This window comes from Hyla sarda, chromosome 8 (assembly GCF_029499605.1).
Source record: "Hyla sarda isolate aHylSar1 chromosome 8, aHylSar1.hap1, whole genome shotgun sequence".
Taxonomy (NCBI): Eukaryota; Metazoa; Chordata; class Amphibia; order Anura; family Hylidae; genus Hyla; species Hyla sarda.
Genome location: NC_079196.1, coordinates 61,423,206 through 61,440,996, shown reverse-complemented (window position 1 = coordinate 61,440,996; position 17,791 = coordinate 61,423,206). Strand labels below are relative to the sequence as shown.

Below are 17,791 nucleotides of genomic sequence, written 5' to 3'. Positions count from 1 at the left end.
TATGTAGTAAATGGGTTATTCCATTTATTCAAATTTTAGCTTTTTTTCCCGTATTTTAGGAGCCATCACTCAATTCTTTTTTTTTGTCAACAGAGTCACATAGGGGCTTGTTTTTTGCGGGACCTGTTGTAATGTTGAATGACATCATTCATTTTACCATATATTGTTTTGCACGATTCATGTTATGTGGTCAACTTGGGGGAAAGAAGACATCGCAGGAAGAAGCTGCAGGCAGATAGGGTAAGGACAGCACACCTGGCTGTCAGTTTATTGAGGGGATAGGGAGGAAGTAGATGGGCTTAACATGTTTTGCTCTTACCGCTTATACAGCCAGTTAAAGACAAAGTGAATCTGTGTCTCTGTTAAAAATAATTAACACAAGTGGGGGTTGAGCACTCTAGCTCAGGGGCCAACTTGGGGATTCCCCTGTGCCTCTATGGACCTGTCGAACCTGATATGAAGAAGAATATACTACTGCTGGACAACTCAATACAAGCCCACAAAATAGTATGAAGAATGCCATTTTTGTATGCAATGCCCTACCCCTATCAGTTAGTTGCTCTGCAATATCAAACAACTTGGTACCCAGTAGCTGCTTAACCCAAAATTCTTATACGGAGAAAGAAAAAGACTACTTTAGAAACAGTGGATTGTACAGAGGTTTGTCTAAGCATACCCCCTATATACAAATCTGTATAAATTTCTGTCACCAGTTGTTGCTCCGGAATACCCCTATAACTACTGTATTATGATGTCATTTTATAATGTTTCACATTTTTTGAGTGCCAATACCAGCCCCAATGTTATGTCATATATAAAGAAATGAGTTATTTTATGTAACATGTAAAGGAATGTAAGTACCGGTGCAGGCAATGTAAGTAGAATAAAAGACATGATATGAATAGCTTTTTGTCAACAGGCATATAGCATCTGTATAAGCATAACATATTATATGTTATCTTGCTTGTCTTTGATAGGTAATGCAGATGTACCTTCCATTTTGTGGCATTGCCATTTCTAATGCACAACTATTTGCTGCCTCCAGAAAAGAGTATGACAGGAGCAGGGTGAGTATTTAGGTATCTAGCTAATAATAATAATAATAATAAGCCACAAAAAAAGCAAGATGGGCTCTAAAATAGAAGTTTTAAAATCGCATATTCCAAAATTGTACAAGCGCATAGGAAAATGATGTTTGATTCAATGTATCAAGGAAGAAGCCGTAGAATTTAATTAAACAAAATATTCAACTTTTTCACCTTGAAATGACTGAATGACTTGGTTACTGTCTTTTATAGTCACATATTCCACCTAAATCTATATGTCAAGTAGAGACACAACCTTTATCCAATCATCCATTGGAATAAACCAATAGTGACACGTCTCCTGGCAGTAATGTGTACATTCACTATACATTTTAGCCCTTTCTTGCTTTACCCACCATCTTGCTTTACTAACCCATAAATTGATAGAAATTAAAGTTAAAGTTAAAGAGTCTATGGCCATGTTTCATGAGAGTAAAGACTATTAATTGCAATAACCTTCTTTGACAGAAATTAGTAGGAAAACAAGTAAAATATGAAAAAAATTTAAACAGTTTGGGAAGCGCTGCTCAAATTGTGAACAGAAAATAAGGACTCAGGTGGCACAGGACAACGATTATTTTTATTTGGTATTGTGACAATGCATTTCGGCATTCACTAATGCCTTCCTCAGGTCCACTAACAGTTCCCCGGTCTGTGATATACAGCTAAGGCTGGGTTCAAACCACGTTTCGTTAAATACGGTTCCCGTATACGGCTGGGAGGAGGGGGGGCAGGGCTTAATTGCGGCGCCCGCACTCAGCCGTATTCGGGAACCATATTTAATGCATGTCTATGAGCCAACCGGAGTGAACCGCGGTCGACCACGTTTTTGCCTGCGGTCGGGAAACCGCATACGGCCGAAAACTAAGCTGACCGGAGGCCGTGGTTCACTCCGGTTGGCTCATAGACATGCATTAAATATGGCTCCCGAATACGGCTGAGTGCGGGCACCGCGATTAAGCCCCACCCCCCCTCCTCCCAGCCGTATACGGGAACCGTAGTTAACAAAACGTGGTGTGAACCCAGTCTTACTGGGGTGCTGGTATAAAGATCCTGTATGATTGATGTGCTGCCATGGCCGAAACGCGTTGTCCCAATACCAAATAAAAATATTTGTTGTCCTGTGCCGCCTTAGTCCTTCTTTTTTGTTCCCAATCTGAGCAACGCCTCCCATATTTTTTCTATATTTTACTTGTTTTCCTACTGTTCTCTATCAGTCTCTGTGGTTTGGAGTCCAATACTGGTTGGAGCGCAGCAGCCAGCATCCGTACTCTCCTTCGACATCACCACTGCTACACATTTCAGTGTAACTATTAACAAGGTCGGTATATTACTGTGGTGTGGTGGAGGGTGCACACCAGTGAATGTAGCTCATCAGGGAGCGCCCCCTGTGTGTTTTCTTCTCTTCCCTCAAATTCATGAAATAAATGAGGCACAGGCACTCTGTGCTTTATGTGAAAACTGACAATGGGATATTATTATGTTTCTTACACTAGAAAATGGTAATTCACGGTGACATCCACTTCCAGAAGAAATAGAGCAACACAATGTCTAATTAATTTATATTAAGACCTTCCTATTGTACCGTTAGCTTCACTAAGACATTTTATCATGTCATACAGGCATTGCTGGAGGTGGTGAATGACCTGTTTGAAGAACAAACAGACCTGGAGAAAGTTGTCAAGAAGATTATGCATCGGGCTCAGACATTGCTGAAGTGTGAACGCTGCTCTGTGCTTCTTCTAGAGGACATTGAGTCACCAGTGAGTTGTCTTCCAAGCTTAATATCATTCATAATTAATTAATCAAAAAGACCATAGCGCTGTAGCCCTGTACAATGCATGCAGATTACTTTATTGTGTAACTTTACAATACATCACATCCTTTGATCTATACTTGCCTTCCAATCATTGGATCATTATGGAAATCTTGTTAGACAAATCCTTGATGCGCTCGTGCCAGTGATTTAGGGTAATCCCAGAAGTCAGGACTCCTTTCCAGCTTGAATCTGTTTTAGTGAAATGAGCCAAGATGCCAAGTTGTAAATAATCTTGTTTATTACAAGACAGCAAGCATAGCAACACATCTGTTAGGCTACTTTCCAACAACATTTAGGAGTTTTGGATAACCACAATATGACAGGGGGCCATGGCTCTACAGTATGCACTTTTAACAGATACATTATTGGGATCATTAATATATAAGTATTGAATCCAATTTTAGTATGAACAGACCTGAAGAAGTACTTGCCTTGTTATTTTAGGTTCTGCTTTGCCGACATGTCTTTTTTTGGTACAGCTTCACATTCTTTGTAGAGCCATTAACAGTGCCATCGGAGAGCATGGAAGCTTTCCTGATAATATTTTATCATTGAGTTCAATGCAGGGGTGGACTGACCGGCCAGTCCGATCGGACGTCGTCCGAGAGCCTGGCCGGATTAAGGGCCTGCCGCCGCTACTGAGGATCCGGGACATCCCCAGCAGACAGTGCTGGCTTCTCCGGTATGTGCGATACACGCACATACAGGAGAAGGCGTCCCCTCTGTCTGAGCCACATCTGCAGCTTACTCAGAGGAGACGTGACCTCTTCCCCCACGCAGCACGCAGTACAGGCGCCGATGACATCACTCATCAGCGCCTGTACTGCGGAGGGGAGAAGACACGGGCCCCTGTTGCTGAGGAGATCGCTGTGTGGGACATCAAGTGAGCATATTTATTTTTTATTTTTTAACTCTGCCTATACCGATGAGGAAGAGGGGGTAACTCTGCCTATACTTATGAGGAAGAGGAGGGGGGTAACTCTGCCTATACTTATGGGGAAGAAGGGGGGGGTAACTCAGTCTATACCTATGAGGAAGAGGGGGGTGGGTAACTCTGCTTATACTTATGGGGAAAGGGGGAGAGGAGGGGGGTTACTCTGCCTATACGTATGGGGAAAGCTGATGGGGAACTCTGCCTATACCTATGGGGAAGAGGGGGTGGAGTTGACTCTGCCTATACCTATGGGGAAGAGGGGGGGGGGGTAACTCTGCCTATACCTATGGGGAAGAGGGGGGGTAACTCTGCCTATAATTACGGTGAAAGAGGGAGGGGGAAACACTGTCTATACCTATGGGAAAGGGGAGGAAAGGAGGGGGTAACTCTGCCTATACCTATGGGGAAAGGGGAGGAAGGGGGGGTTGACTCTGCCTATACTAATGGGGAAGAGGAGGGAGGGTAACTCTGCCTGTACCCATGAGGAAAGGGGGGGTAAACTCTGCCTATACCAATGGGGAAGAGGGGGGGAGGGTAACTCTGCCTATACCTATGGGGAACGGGGGGGGGGGGGTTACTCTGCCTATATCTATGGGGAAGGGGGGGTAACTCTGACTATACCAATGGGGAAGAGGGGGAAAGGGTAACTTTGCCTATACCTATGGGGAAAGGGAGGGTAACACAGCCTATACCTATGGGGGAAAAGGGGGTTTAACTCTGCCTATTCCTATGGGGAATGGGGGGTTTAACTCTGCCTATACTTATGGGGAGGGGGGGCGTAACTCTGCCTATACCTATGGGGAAGAGGGGGGTAACTCTGCCTATACCTATGGGGAACAGGGGAGGGTAACTCTGCCTATACCTATGGGGAAAGGGGGGGGGTTAACTCTGCCTATACCTATGGTGAAAGGGGGGGGTTAACTCTGCCTATACCTATGGGAAATGGGGGGGTTAACTCTGCCTATACCTATGGGAAATGGGGGGTTTAACTCTCCCTACACTTATGGGGAAGAGGGGGGGGGTAACTCTGCCTATACCTATAGGGAAGAGGTGGGGGGGTAACTCTGCCTATACTTATGGGGAAAGGGGAGGGGTGGGGGGTAACTCTGCCTATACTTATGGGGAAAGGGGGAGGGGGTAACTCTGCCTATACCTATGGGGAAAGGGGGGTAACTCTGCCTATTCCTATGGGGAAGAGGGTGGGGGGTAACTCTGTCTATACCTTTGGGGAAGAGGGTGGGGTAACTCTGCTTATACCTATTGGGAAAAGTGGGTTTAACTCTGCCTATACCTATGGTGAATGGGGGGTTTAACTCTTAGTTATGCCTACTTTGTCACTGTATACATGGTGTTTAATGTATATTGTGCAGTCTGAAGTTGCAGGAGCTTCTGAGTGTTTGTAACTAGGGCTGATATGTCAGTCCCAGTTACTGGGGAAATTGACTATTTTGAAAACATGAAATATGTAAAACAAAAACAAAGAAAGCAAATAATAGCCCAAACCACATACATGTATGAAGCCCCAAGAGGTAAGAAAGAAGTCATGCAGATTGCTGAGCACAGAGAATGTTAACCAAGCAACAAGGCATATCATTTATGCCTTGCTGCTCAGTGTACTGGAGCAGGGACCCCAGTCTGTTGACAGGAGTCCCGGCTAATGTGTGTGAATCTGAATTGGCCTGTGAATCTAAATTGAATTCAACAGCTGATTCAAGCAAATCTTCTAGAAAAGAATTTCAGGAGGTTTGCTCATATTTGGAGCATTGTATCACAATAACTCCAACCTTATCAGAAAAAGTTAAATCCCTAAAAAATATAGTAAGAAATGAGTGGGCACTGAATTTTGATCCTACTTCCATTCAATGTTGTGCCATTCCTCATCTCAGCTGATTAAAGGCACAGTATATTGTCTCTGGATAATCTTCCTATTTTCAGCAGGTTTAGCTATTGATCTAAATCCCATTCTCAACATATTATTCCCCCTGATCGTCTAATCTCAGCAGCGCCAGTGAGTCTTCACCACTTGCCACCAGGGAAGACTTATGTACCTCCCTGTTTAAGACTCCGAGCCCTGAAATTGGGTCATTCCTCTCTTCTGGCTAGTCATGCTGGAATTCATAAGTCCAAACAGCTCATCACCCGACAGTGATCCACTCTAAAACAGGATGTCGTTGATTTTGTCCGATCTTGTTCAGTTTTTTATCTTTTTTATTGAAGATCTCTGGAAACAAGAGTTGTTGAATGAACTTTTATACTGTGCTGTTCCTCAAGATCAGAAGATCTATATATTGATATACAGGCTCAAATTGCATTTTATAGTTGTTATTAATTTTATAGTTATTTCTAGTTTTTATATTGGGATTATCATATTTTATTTTTTAATTAATTAGGGAGGTACAAGGGCCCTGTACATCCCTATTTAGTTCTTTTTGTATTTTATATTAATAAATACCAATCAACTTAAACCAGATATCTTTGACCCTTGAGCCCCATTTATTTTTTCCATATTGATCCTATTTTTATACACCGTGGGTATAGGTGTGTGTTGGGTTGCTCGGGTCCTTGGTGATTGTCAGATAGACAGGAGCCTCTCCATTTTGTTTATAATACTTTGTTCAGTTTTTGCCAGAGACAAGACCCCCTGTTTCAAGCCTGCTGGTCTCCTTCATCCTTTGCCAATTCAAGAGCAGCCTTGGACCAATATTGCAATGGACTTTATTACTGACCTTCCCTCTTCTGGCAGAAATACGGTCATTTGGGTTGTTGTGGACTGGTTCTCTAAATTTCTCATTTTGTGCCTCTATCAGGATTACCATCTGCCCCACAGCTTACCAAGTTATTCCTTTGCCATATCTTCCACCTGCGTGGATTGCCCTTTCAGATTGTCTCCGACCGTGGAGTCCATTTTGTCTCTTAGTTTTGGAGGGCTCTCTGTTCACGTCTTCATGTTAAATTAGATTTTTCTTCGAGTTACCACCCACAATCCAATGGACAGGTCAAAAGGGTGAACCAGGTCTTGGGAGACTATCTCCGCTATTTTGTTTCTGCTCGCCAAGACGACTGGGATGATTTACTACCCTGGGCCAAGTTTTCCTACAACCATAAGGATTCCGAATCCACTGGGTCTTCACCCTTCTTTGTGGTCTATGGACTTCATCCTCGTCCTCCTCTCCTTGGCCGATGAACAAATGTGGAATTTCATCCTCATCTGGCAGAAGACTCGTCACTCTCTCCTACAGGCCGCTACGTGTATGAAAATGCAAGCGGACAAGAAAAGACGCCCTCCTCCCAAATTCTCTCCTGGGGACAAAGTGTATTTGTCTTCCAAGTTTATCCACTTTAAGGTACCGTGTTATAAGCTGGGTCCTCGCTATTTGGGTCCCTACAAGATCAATAAATGTTTAAACCCTGTGGCTTATTCTCTCCATCTGCCTTCCTCTCTCCGGATCCAGAATTCTTTTCATGCATCTCTCTTAAAACCTGTTATCCATAACCGCTTCTCAAAAAAAGACATCACTCCTACTCCCATCTCTGGTACCTCCAAGAGGAAAGGTCTTGGGAGCCGCAGGACAACATTCTAGACCGTGAACTTATCCACAAGTTCTTGTCCTCAAAAAAGAGGGGGAGACCAAAAGGGGGGGTACTGTCCCACACTGCACTCCGGCCGCAAGCACCCCCTGTGAGCGCATGGTCCCTTAATCCCCGACTGCCGGCGAGGCTGGTTTTCGCATCGCGGGACTCACCCACATGCGAATCCCAGCCCACCACTCACCATGCTCCGCTGCCGCCTCATCCTCTGTGTCTCAGCTCCAGCACACTTGTCGCCGTCTCCAAGGGCGCGCGCATGCCGAAACTCTGAAATTTAAAGGGCCAGTACGCCCATAATTTTATAAAGTCCCTGCACCTCCCACACTTCCCTGCCGGATCTTCAGTGCCCCTAGCCTAAGATTAAGCTTTCCATATTGCCTGTTGCCTTACCCGTGTACGTTATTTGACTTTGCACCTTTGCCTTGACCTTCTGCTACGTTTGACTACGCTACTGCCTTATCCTTCAGTACCTCGTTTAGCCCAGCTACCGGTGTGGTTGAGCGGTGTTGGGGGTAGCGACCTGGGTGTCGCCTGCCGCAGCAAGCCCATCCTGTCTTGCTCTGGTGAAGACCAACGGCACATTAGACTCTGCTCCCGATACGGTCCGAGTCATCAGCCACACAGGTTAGAGGATCCACATCCTGCTCCGTAACACATATGATGCCACCTTACATTTTGTGTATTTTTATGTTTTTGTTTTACTTTTGATGTTATTTTAAATTCAGAGTTTCATTGACAAGCGATACAGCCTGATATTGCTGAACAATTAACAAATATGTTGGTGACATTTCGCTCTATATTTTATTTATCAAGATACTTGGTGTCATTCAAATTTTTTTTTGTAAGTATTTATTTATAAATTTTACATAACAAGTAAAAACACTGCACAAACGAGACACTCCAGAGATCTCCACAAAAGCAAAGTATAATATCAGATAAGTGCAGCAGATAGAGCCAGAGCAATCATGAAGACCCCAGATGAAACTGCCCAACACACCGACAAACATAAACACTCACACACCACCCAGACACTCGAAGGAACCCTAAACCACCAGTTGAGGGTAAGATAGTAAACACCTTTACTGTGGAGAACTTACACCTTCAGAGGGGACAACCGACTCTCCCAATATCAACCAGGGCATCCAGACTTTGTCAAATTTTTTGGGGAATCTACGGCTAATATAAAGGGTTCTATACAATGGAACATATTTATTAACCAAGTTAAACCAATGGGACATAGGGGGAGGAGAGGTATCTTTCAAAAAGCGTATGAGGAGGCGCCTATGGGAGCCCGACTCCAAATCATTAATTAGAACTAACAAACAAACCGAAGGGGTGAAGATGAGAGGGAATTCCAGATGATTCAACAGAAACTGCATTACCGCTTTCCAGAAGGAAACACTCATGGACAACCCCATACAGCATGCAAGAATTACCTTCTATAAAACTGGAAACGAAAACAGATATCAGAGGAGAAAAAACCCTATATGAAAGAGCTTAGCTGGAGTGTAATACAAACGCAATATAAATCTAGATTGGATAAGCATATCTCGAGCACTAACCACCATCGGGTAATACGTGTCAGAAACCTCCTTCCACTGTTCCTCCGAGAGGTCTGGTATATCCTCAACCTGTTTCAGGTAGGCAAACACAAAGGGATCAGGCCCCACAGACTGAAGCAGAGCATACGCTTGTGTCAATGGCTTAGAGAGGTCAGTGGTACCAAGGAACAACTCCACATGAGAAAATGCAAGGGTCACATCAAGAGAGCCAAATTGTGCAGGGACCGCATGTCGCAGTTGAAGATGCCTAAAATGGGCATTCTGCGGGACATTAAAATGGTCACGTTCTTCTTGAAATGAAGGAAAAGAGGGAAAATTGGAGACAACAACTTAGCATCAGGAGTATATCTATACAACACATTAGTCAGAGATTCATACAAACCCATCAGAGCACCTGCCAAAGCTGTAGACACATTAGAGAGATCCAGGTCGATCCACCAGGCGGCGTACAGTACAGACCAAAAGTTTGGACACACCTTCTCATTCAGAGTTTTCTTTACTTTCATGACTATGAAAATTGTAGATTCACATTGAAGGCATAAAAACTATGAATTAACACATGTGGAATTATATACATAACAAAAAAGTCAGAGTCAGAGTCAGACTCAGAGACATCCAGATTCGTACTCATCCTAGCCCTAGGGCTGTCTGTCATACAGCAACTTCACCCACGCCCGAAACTTGCGGCCAAACCGAAGAACCCGCAACAAGTGCCAAAGGTAAGACCATTCAATTGAATCAAAAGCCTTGTAAACATCTAAGCTAACAACATATCCCGGAGAATCTTCGCCCTCAGCCGCAGCAATATTAAGTTGCAACCGCATTATATGACATTAATATGCGTGGCCCTACCCGGCATAAACCCAGTCTGGTCAGGATGAACAACAGTAGTGATGACCCCACTAAGCCGATTTGCCAGTATTTTAGCCAGGATCTTAATATCAACATTAAGTAGAGAAATGGGGCGATTGGAATCCGGCATGGTCGGATCCTTACCTGGCTTAGGAAGAAATACAATCAGAGCCTCCCTTATGGAGTTCTACAATCTTCCAGTCTCGGAGGCAATGCTAAATAGATTCAGCATTTTTGGATCAACCTTTACTCGTTCATCCTGTACCAGTCACCTACCATACAATCTAAGCCTGGAGTCTTCCCCGTCGGTAGAGTAGAGATGGCAAGCAAAACCTCCTCCACAGTAAAAGGGGCCTCCAGAGCAGCTGCCTGAGCTTCAGATAAAGGAGTAAGGGACAACCCCCTCAAAAAAGGTATAAGGCCAGCTGGAACACCCACAGTCTAAGAAGAGTACAGGGAGCAATAGAAATCCCGAAACACACCATTAATGACTACCGGATCATACTCGGCACCCCAGTTACACTCCGGATACAAGGAATGGAAACCACAGGTCTGCTTTCCCAAGCCAAATATGCCAGCAACTTCCCATTTTGTCCCCAAACTGAAAAAGGGCCACCTCCTTATCCACCATCCTTTTTTGAACTCTTGCCTTCTACAGGATCAAGAGAGCCCTCTGTGCTCTAGCCCACTCCTGCTCCATCTCGGAGGAGGGATTCCCCACCATCTCCACCTTCAGTACCCCAACATCAACATGCAATGCCTTCTCTCTAGCTGAATAGGCCGCTCTCTGCCCCTCACATAAGCCTTATATGCATCCCATTATACTAGTTTGTCAGAATGAGAGCCATTATGTTCCCAAAAACAGGTATGCGCCACCACCTCCTCTTGAAGCCAGCCAGGATGCATTCGCCAGACCCAAGAGGAGGGACGAGGGCCCAATCTCAAAGTAAGAACAATAGCTGAGTGGTCAGAGATCCCCCTGCTGGTGTATGTGATGTCGCTTACCAAAGGCAGAAGGTGTGCCGATGCAAACGCAAGGTCAATCCTGGAAAACGACTTGTGGGCTGGAGAATAAAAGGAGAAGACTGGGTCAGAGGGATGCTTCCAGTGCCAAACATCGGTGAGAGACAACACCTCACTCCAGGCAGAGAGCCCAGGAGAGCCGGCATTTGCAGCACTTGTGCGATTGAGGAGAGGATCAGGAACTACATTAATAACGAAGGATGTATATTTACGTCCTCCGCCAACTTCCGCGATATGCCGCGGGGTCACGCGGTGTCCCCGCGGCATATCGGGTCGGTCCCGGCGGCTATCAACGGCCGGGACCCGCGGCTAATACAGGACATCCCCGATCGCGGGTATTAACCCTTCAGACGTGGCAATCAAAGCTGACCACCGCATCTGAAGTGAAAGTGACCCTGCTGCTCAGTCGGGCTGTTCGGGACCGCCGCGGTGAAATCGCTGCGTCCCGAACAGCTTACAGGACACCGGGAGGGCCCTTGCCTGCCTCCTCGGTGTCCGATCGACGAATGACTGCTTCGTGCCTGAGATCCAGGCAGGAGCAGTCAAGCGCCGATAACACTGATCACAGGCGTGTTAATACACGCCAGTGATCAGCATAGGAGATCAGTGTGTGCAGTGCTATAGGTCCCTATGGGACCTATAACACTGCAAAAAAAAGTGTTAATAAAGGTCATTTAACCCCTTCCCTAATAAAAGTTTGAATCACCCCCCTTTTCCCATAACAAAAATAAAACTGTGTAAATAAAAATAAACATATGTGGTGTCGCCGCGTGCGTAAATGTCCGAACTATAAAAATATATTGTTAGTTAAACCGCACGGTCAATGGCGTACACGTAAAAAAAAATCCAAAGTCCAAAAAAGTGTATTTTTGGTCACTTTTTATTCATTTTTTAATGGTATACAAAGTGATCAAAAAGTCTGATCAAAACAAAAATGGTACCGATAAAAACTTCAGATCACGGCACCAAAAATGTGTCCTCATACTGCCCTGTACGTGGAAAAATAAAAAAGTTATAGGGGTCAGAAGAGGACATTTTTAAACGTATAAATTTTCCTGCATGTAGTTATGATTTTTTCCAGAAGTACGACAAAGTGAAACCTATATAAGTAGGGTATCATTTAAACCGTATGGACCTAAAGAATAATGATAAGGTGTCATTTCTACCGAAATATGCACTGCGTAGAAACGGAAGCCCCCAAAATTACAAAATTACGTTTTTTCTTTGATTTTGTCGCACAATTATTTTTTTTTCCATTTTGCCGTGAATTTTTGGGTAACAAGACTAATGTCCCAGCAAAGTAGAATTGGTGATGCAAAAAATAAGCCATAATATGGATTTTTAGGTGGAAAATTGAAAGGGTTATGATTTTTAAAAGGTAAGGAGGAAAAAACGAAAGTGCAAAAACTGAAAAACCCTGTGTCCTTAAGGGGTTAAAGTCACCTATAAGTAGAAGAGGAAGAGAGCAGTTTAGCCGTAATAGAGTCCACACATCTCTATGGAATGGGGGTGGGGGGTGGAACATACACAGAGACCACATTAAAACTAAAGGCATGTAAGGAGCAATTAAGAATAACAAATGTACCAAACTGGTCACAGGCTACCTGGGAAACCACCAATGGGAGGTACTTAGTTACTAGGATAGAAACCCCACGAGCAGAGGTAGAGTAGGTAGCATGATAACCTCTCACAATCCATGCCCTCTTAAGGGCTAAGATATTTTGGACTATAATATGGGTTTCTTGTAAACAAATCAAATGTGGGGAGTGGCGTTTAACAACATCTAGACATAATGCCCTTTCATATTTAGAATTACGGTAAGGCTCCGGACATTCCAGCCTATTATTTTAAGTGACCCCATTATGACCATCAAAAACAGTGAAACTAAGGGTAAAAGCGCCTAGCGCAAGCAGCCAGCAAAACGGGTTCCCCAGAAACAAAAAACAGACACACCACATCCACGCAGACAAACTGGGCACAAATACAAAAAACACGAGCAAACACAAAAACAAGTGCAAGAAAAAACAATAGCATCCCCAACAAAACCCTGTCTAACACTGGGAATTAGTGCTGACCTAGACCCTAAACACTAATCAAGTAGCCCGCCCACCATCCCAATTCCAATTAACTAACTTAGTGGGCCAACCCGCTAAGTGACCCCCTATACAGAATCCCTATTCAGGAGGTAGCAGTCCACAGTTTGTGTATACTCAGGACATTCACAACTATGGGCCTAACTCCCTACCTTAGCTAAAGGGAGAGGAAAAGGAAAAAACAACATGGACGGGATCATCTTCTGATCAGGAAGATTCACCGATGGATGTGAAGAACCATGTATTCGTTCCATCCACTACTCGAAGGCGAGCCAGAAACAGCATGGGATATCGATATCCTTTTGTATGGAGGCGCAGTCACACTTCAGTAAACTTGAAATGCTGCTTGCGTAGCTCCACAGAGAAATCAGGATAGGAGGCCACTCTACTGTCATTAATGCGCACCTCCCCTTTAACTCCTTAAGGACCCAGACAATTTTCAGTGTAGGACACGGCCATTTTTTGCACATCTGACCACTGTCACTTTGAACATTAATAACTCTGGGATGCTTTTACCTTTCATTCTGATTCCGAGATTGTTTTTTCGTGACATATTCTACTTTATGTTTGTGGTAAAATGTTGTCGATACTTGCATCGTTTCTTGGTGAAAAATTCAAAAATTTGATGAAAAAATAGAAAATTTAGCATTTTTTTTTTTTACTTTGAAGCTCTCTGCTTATAAGGAAAATGAGTATTCCAAATACATTATATATTGATTCACATATACAATATGTCTACTTTATGTTTTCATCATAAAGTTGACATGTTTTTACTTTTGGAAGAAATCAGAGGGCTTCAAAGTATAGCAGCAATTTTCCAATTTTTCAAAAAATTTTCAAAATCTAAATTTTTCAGGGACCAGTTCTGTTTTGAAGTGGATTTGAAGGGTCTTCATATGAGAAATACCCCATAAATGACCCCATTATAAAAACTGCACCCCTCAAAGTATTCAAAATGACATTCAAAAGGTTTGTTAACCCTTTAGGTGTTTTACAGGAATAGCAGAAAAGTGAAGGAGAAAATTCAAAATCATAATTTTTTAAACTGGCATGTTCTTGCAGACCCAGTTTTTGGGTAACCCAAAAACTGTGTAACCCAATTTCTCTCGAGTAAGGAAATACCTCATATGTGTATGTGAAGTGTTCGGCGGACACAGTAGAGGGCTCAGAAGGGAAGGAGCGACAGTGGGATTTTGCAGAGTGAGTTTTTCTGAAATTGTTTTTGGGGGGCATGTCACATTTAGGAAGCCCCTATGGTGCCAGAACAGCAAAAAAAACACATGGCATACTATTTTGGAAACTAGCCCCCTCAAGGCAGGTAACAAGGTGTCCAGTGAGTCTTAACACACCACAGGTGTTTCACAACTTTTTGTTAAAGTTGGATGTGTAAATGATTTTTTTTTCACTAAAATGCTAGTTTTCTCGCAAATGTTAAATTTTTACAAGGGTTAATAGGAAAGAATGCCCCCCAAAATGTGTTACCCCATCTCTTCTGAGTATGGAAATACCTCATATGTGCACGTCAAGTGCTCTGTTGGCGCACTACAATGCTCAGAAGAGAAGAAGTCACATTTGGCTTTTGCAATGTAAATTTTGCTGAAATGGTTTTTTGGGGGCAGGTCCCATTTAGTAAGTCCCTATGGAGCCGGGACAGCAAAAAAAAACAAAAAACACTTGGCATACTATTTTGGAAACTACACCCCTCAAGGAACGTAACAAGGGGTACAGTGAGCCTTAACACCCCACAAGTGTTTGACAACTTTTCGTTAAAGTTGGACGTGTTAATAATTATTTTTTTCACTAAAATGCTGGTTTTCCCCCAAATTTTACATTTTTACAAGGGGTAATAGGAGAAAATGACCCCCAAAATGTGTAACCCAATCTCTTCTGAGTATGGAAATACCTCATATGTGCACGTCAAGTGCTCTGTTGGTGTACTACAATGCTCAGAAGAGAAGGAGTCACATTTGGCTTTTGCAAAGTAAATTTTGCTGAAATGTTTTTTTGGGGGCATGTCCTATTTAGGAAGTTCCTATGGTGCCAGGACAGCAAAAAAAAAACCCATATGGCATACTATTTTGGAAACTTCACCCCTCAAGGAATGTAACAAGGGGTACAGTGAGCCTTAACACCCCACAGGTGTTTGACGACTTTTCGTTAAAGTTGGACGTGTAAATGATTTTTTTTTCACTAAAATGCTGGTTTTCCTCCAAATTTTACATTTTTACAAGGGGTAATAGGAGAAAATGACCCCCAAAATTTGTAACACCATCTCTTCTGAGTATGGAAATACCTCATATGTGCACGTCAAGTGCTCTGTTGGCGCACTACAATGCTCAGAAGAGAAGGAGTCACATTTGACTGTTACGCCGAGCGCTCCGGGTCCCCGCTCCTCCCTCGAGCGCTCGCAGCATCCTCTCATTCGCAGTGCCCCGGTCAGACCTGCTGACCGGGTGCGCTGCAATATCACTCCCAGCCGGGATGCGATTCGCGATGCGGGAGGCGCCCGCTCGCGTTGCGCATCCCGGCTCCCGTACTTGACCCGTTCCCCGTCTGTCTTGTCCCGGCGCGCGCGGCCCCGCTCCTTAGGGCGCGCGCGCGCCGGGTCTCTGCAATTTAAAGGGCCACTGCGCCACTGATTGGCGCAGCAGGCTTAATCAGTATGTTCACCTGTGCACTCCCTACTTATACCTCACTTCCCCTGCACTCCCTCGCCAGATCTTGTTGCCATTGTGCCAGTGAAAGCGTTTCCTTGTGTGTTCCTAGCCTGTGTTCCAGACCTCCTGCCGTTGCCCCTGACTACGATCCTTGCTGCCTGCCCTGACCTTCTGCTACGTCCGACCTTGCTCTTGTCTACTCCCTTGTACCGCGCTTATCTTCAGCAGTCAGAGAGGTTGAGCCGTTGCTGGTGGATACGACCTGGTTGCTACCGCCGCTGCAAGACCATCCCGCTTTGCGGCGGGCTCTGGTGAATACCAGTAGCAACTTAGAACCGGTCAACCAACACGGTCCACGCCAATCCCTCTCTGGCACAGAGGATCCACCTCCAGCCAGCCGAATCGTGACAGTAGATCCGGCCATGGATCCCGCTGAAGTCCCACTGCCAGTTGTCGCCGACCTCACCACGGTGGTCGCCCAGCAGTCGCAACAGATAGCGCAACAAGGCCACCAGCTGTCTCAACTGACCGTGATGCTACAGCAACTATTACCACAGCTCCAGCAACAATCTCCTCCGCCAGCTCCTGCACCTCCTCCGCAGCGAGTGGCTGCTTCCGGCCTACGATTATCCTTGCCGGATAAATTTGATGGGGACTCTAAGTTTTGCCGTGGCTTTCTTTCGCAATGTTCCCTGCACTTGGAGATGATGTCGGACCAGTTTCCTACTGAAAGGTCTAAGGTGGCTTTCGTAGTCAGTCTTCTGTCTGGGAAAGCTCTGTCATGGGCCACACCGCTCTGGGACCGCAATGACCCTGTCACTGCCTCTGTACACTCCTTCTTCACGGAGATTCGAAGTGTCTTTGAGGAACCTGCCCGAGCCTCTTCTGCTGAGACTGCCCTGCTGAACCTGGTCCAGGGTAATTCTTCTGTTGGCGAGTACGCCATCCAATTCCATACTCTTGCCTCCGAATTATCCTGGAATAATGAGGCCCTCTGCGCGACCTTTAAAAAAGGCCTATCCAGCAACATTAAAGATGTGCTGGCCGCACGAGAAATTCCTGCTAACCTGCATGAACTTATTCATCTTGCCACCCGCATTGACATGCGTTTTTCCGAAAGGCGTCAGGAGCTCCGCCAGGATGTGGACTTTGTTCGCACGAGGCGGTTTCTCTCCCCGACTCCTCTCTCCTCTGGTCCTCTGCAATCCGTTCCTGTGCCTCCCGCCGTGGAGGCTATGCAAGTTGACCGGTCTCGCTTGACACCTCAAGAGAGGACACGACGCCGCATGGAGAATCTTTGCCTGTACTGTGCCGGTACCGAACACTTCTTGAAGGATTGTCCTATTCGTCCTCCCCGCCTGGAAAGACGTACGCTGACTCCGCACAAAGGTGAGACAGTTCTTGATGTGAACTCTGCTTCTCCACGCCTTACTGTGCCTGTGCGGATATCTTCTTCTACCTTCTCCTTCTCTGCTATGGCCTTCTTGGATTCCGGATCTGCAGGAAATTTTATTTTGGCCTCTCTCATCAACAGGTTCAACATCCCGGTGACCAGTCTCGCCAGACCCCTCTACATCAATTCTGTTAACAATGAAAGATTGGACTGTACCGTGCGTTACCGCACGGAACCTCTCCTAATGTGCATCTGACCCCATCACGAAAAAATTGAATTTTTGGTCCTCTCCAACTGCACTTCTGAAATTCTTCTTGGCTTCAACGCCATTCCCCAACCCTTGATTGGTCCACAGGAGAAATCAAGAACTGGGGTACTTCTTGTCTCAGGGACTGTCTTAAACCGGTTCCCAGTACTCCCTGTCATGACCCTGTGGTTCCCCCGGTATCCGGTCTTCCTAAGGATTATATGGACTATGCTGATGTTTTTTGCAAAAAGCAAGCAGAGACTTTACCTCCTCACTGGCCTTATGACTGTCCTATTGACCTCCTCCCGGGGACTACTCCACCCTGGGGCAGAATCTATCCTCTGTCTGCTCCAGAGACTCTAGCCATGTCGGAGTACATCCAGGAGGATTTAAAAAAGGGGTTTATCCGCAAGTCCTCCTCTCCTGCCGGAGCTGGATTTTTTTTTGTGTCCAAAAAAGATGGCTCCCTACGCCCTTGCATTGATTACCGCGGACATAATAAAATCACGGAAAAAAAATGCTACCCCTTACCTCTTAT

At 44.9% G+C, this 17,791-nt stretch overlaps 1 protein-coding gene across 5 annotated transcripts in view; it reads left to right on the top strand.

The window, feature by feature from the left end:
• The window catches only part of PDE11A (phosphodiesterase 11A), an 807,989-nt gene that overhangs the window by 378,499 nt on the left and 411,699 nt on the right, over window positions 1–17,791 (top strand). For all 5 annotated transcript variants that reach the window (XM_056536201.1, XM_056536200.1, XM_056536203.1 and 2 more), the window contains exons 3-4: window positions 978–1,067; window positions 2,708–2,848. In XM_056536201.1, the coding sequence (XP_056392176.1) occupies window positions 978–1,067; window positions 2,708–2,848 (231 nt within the window). The remainder of the gene's footprint in view (window positions 1–977; window positions 1,068–2,707; window positions 2,849–17,791) is intronic.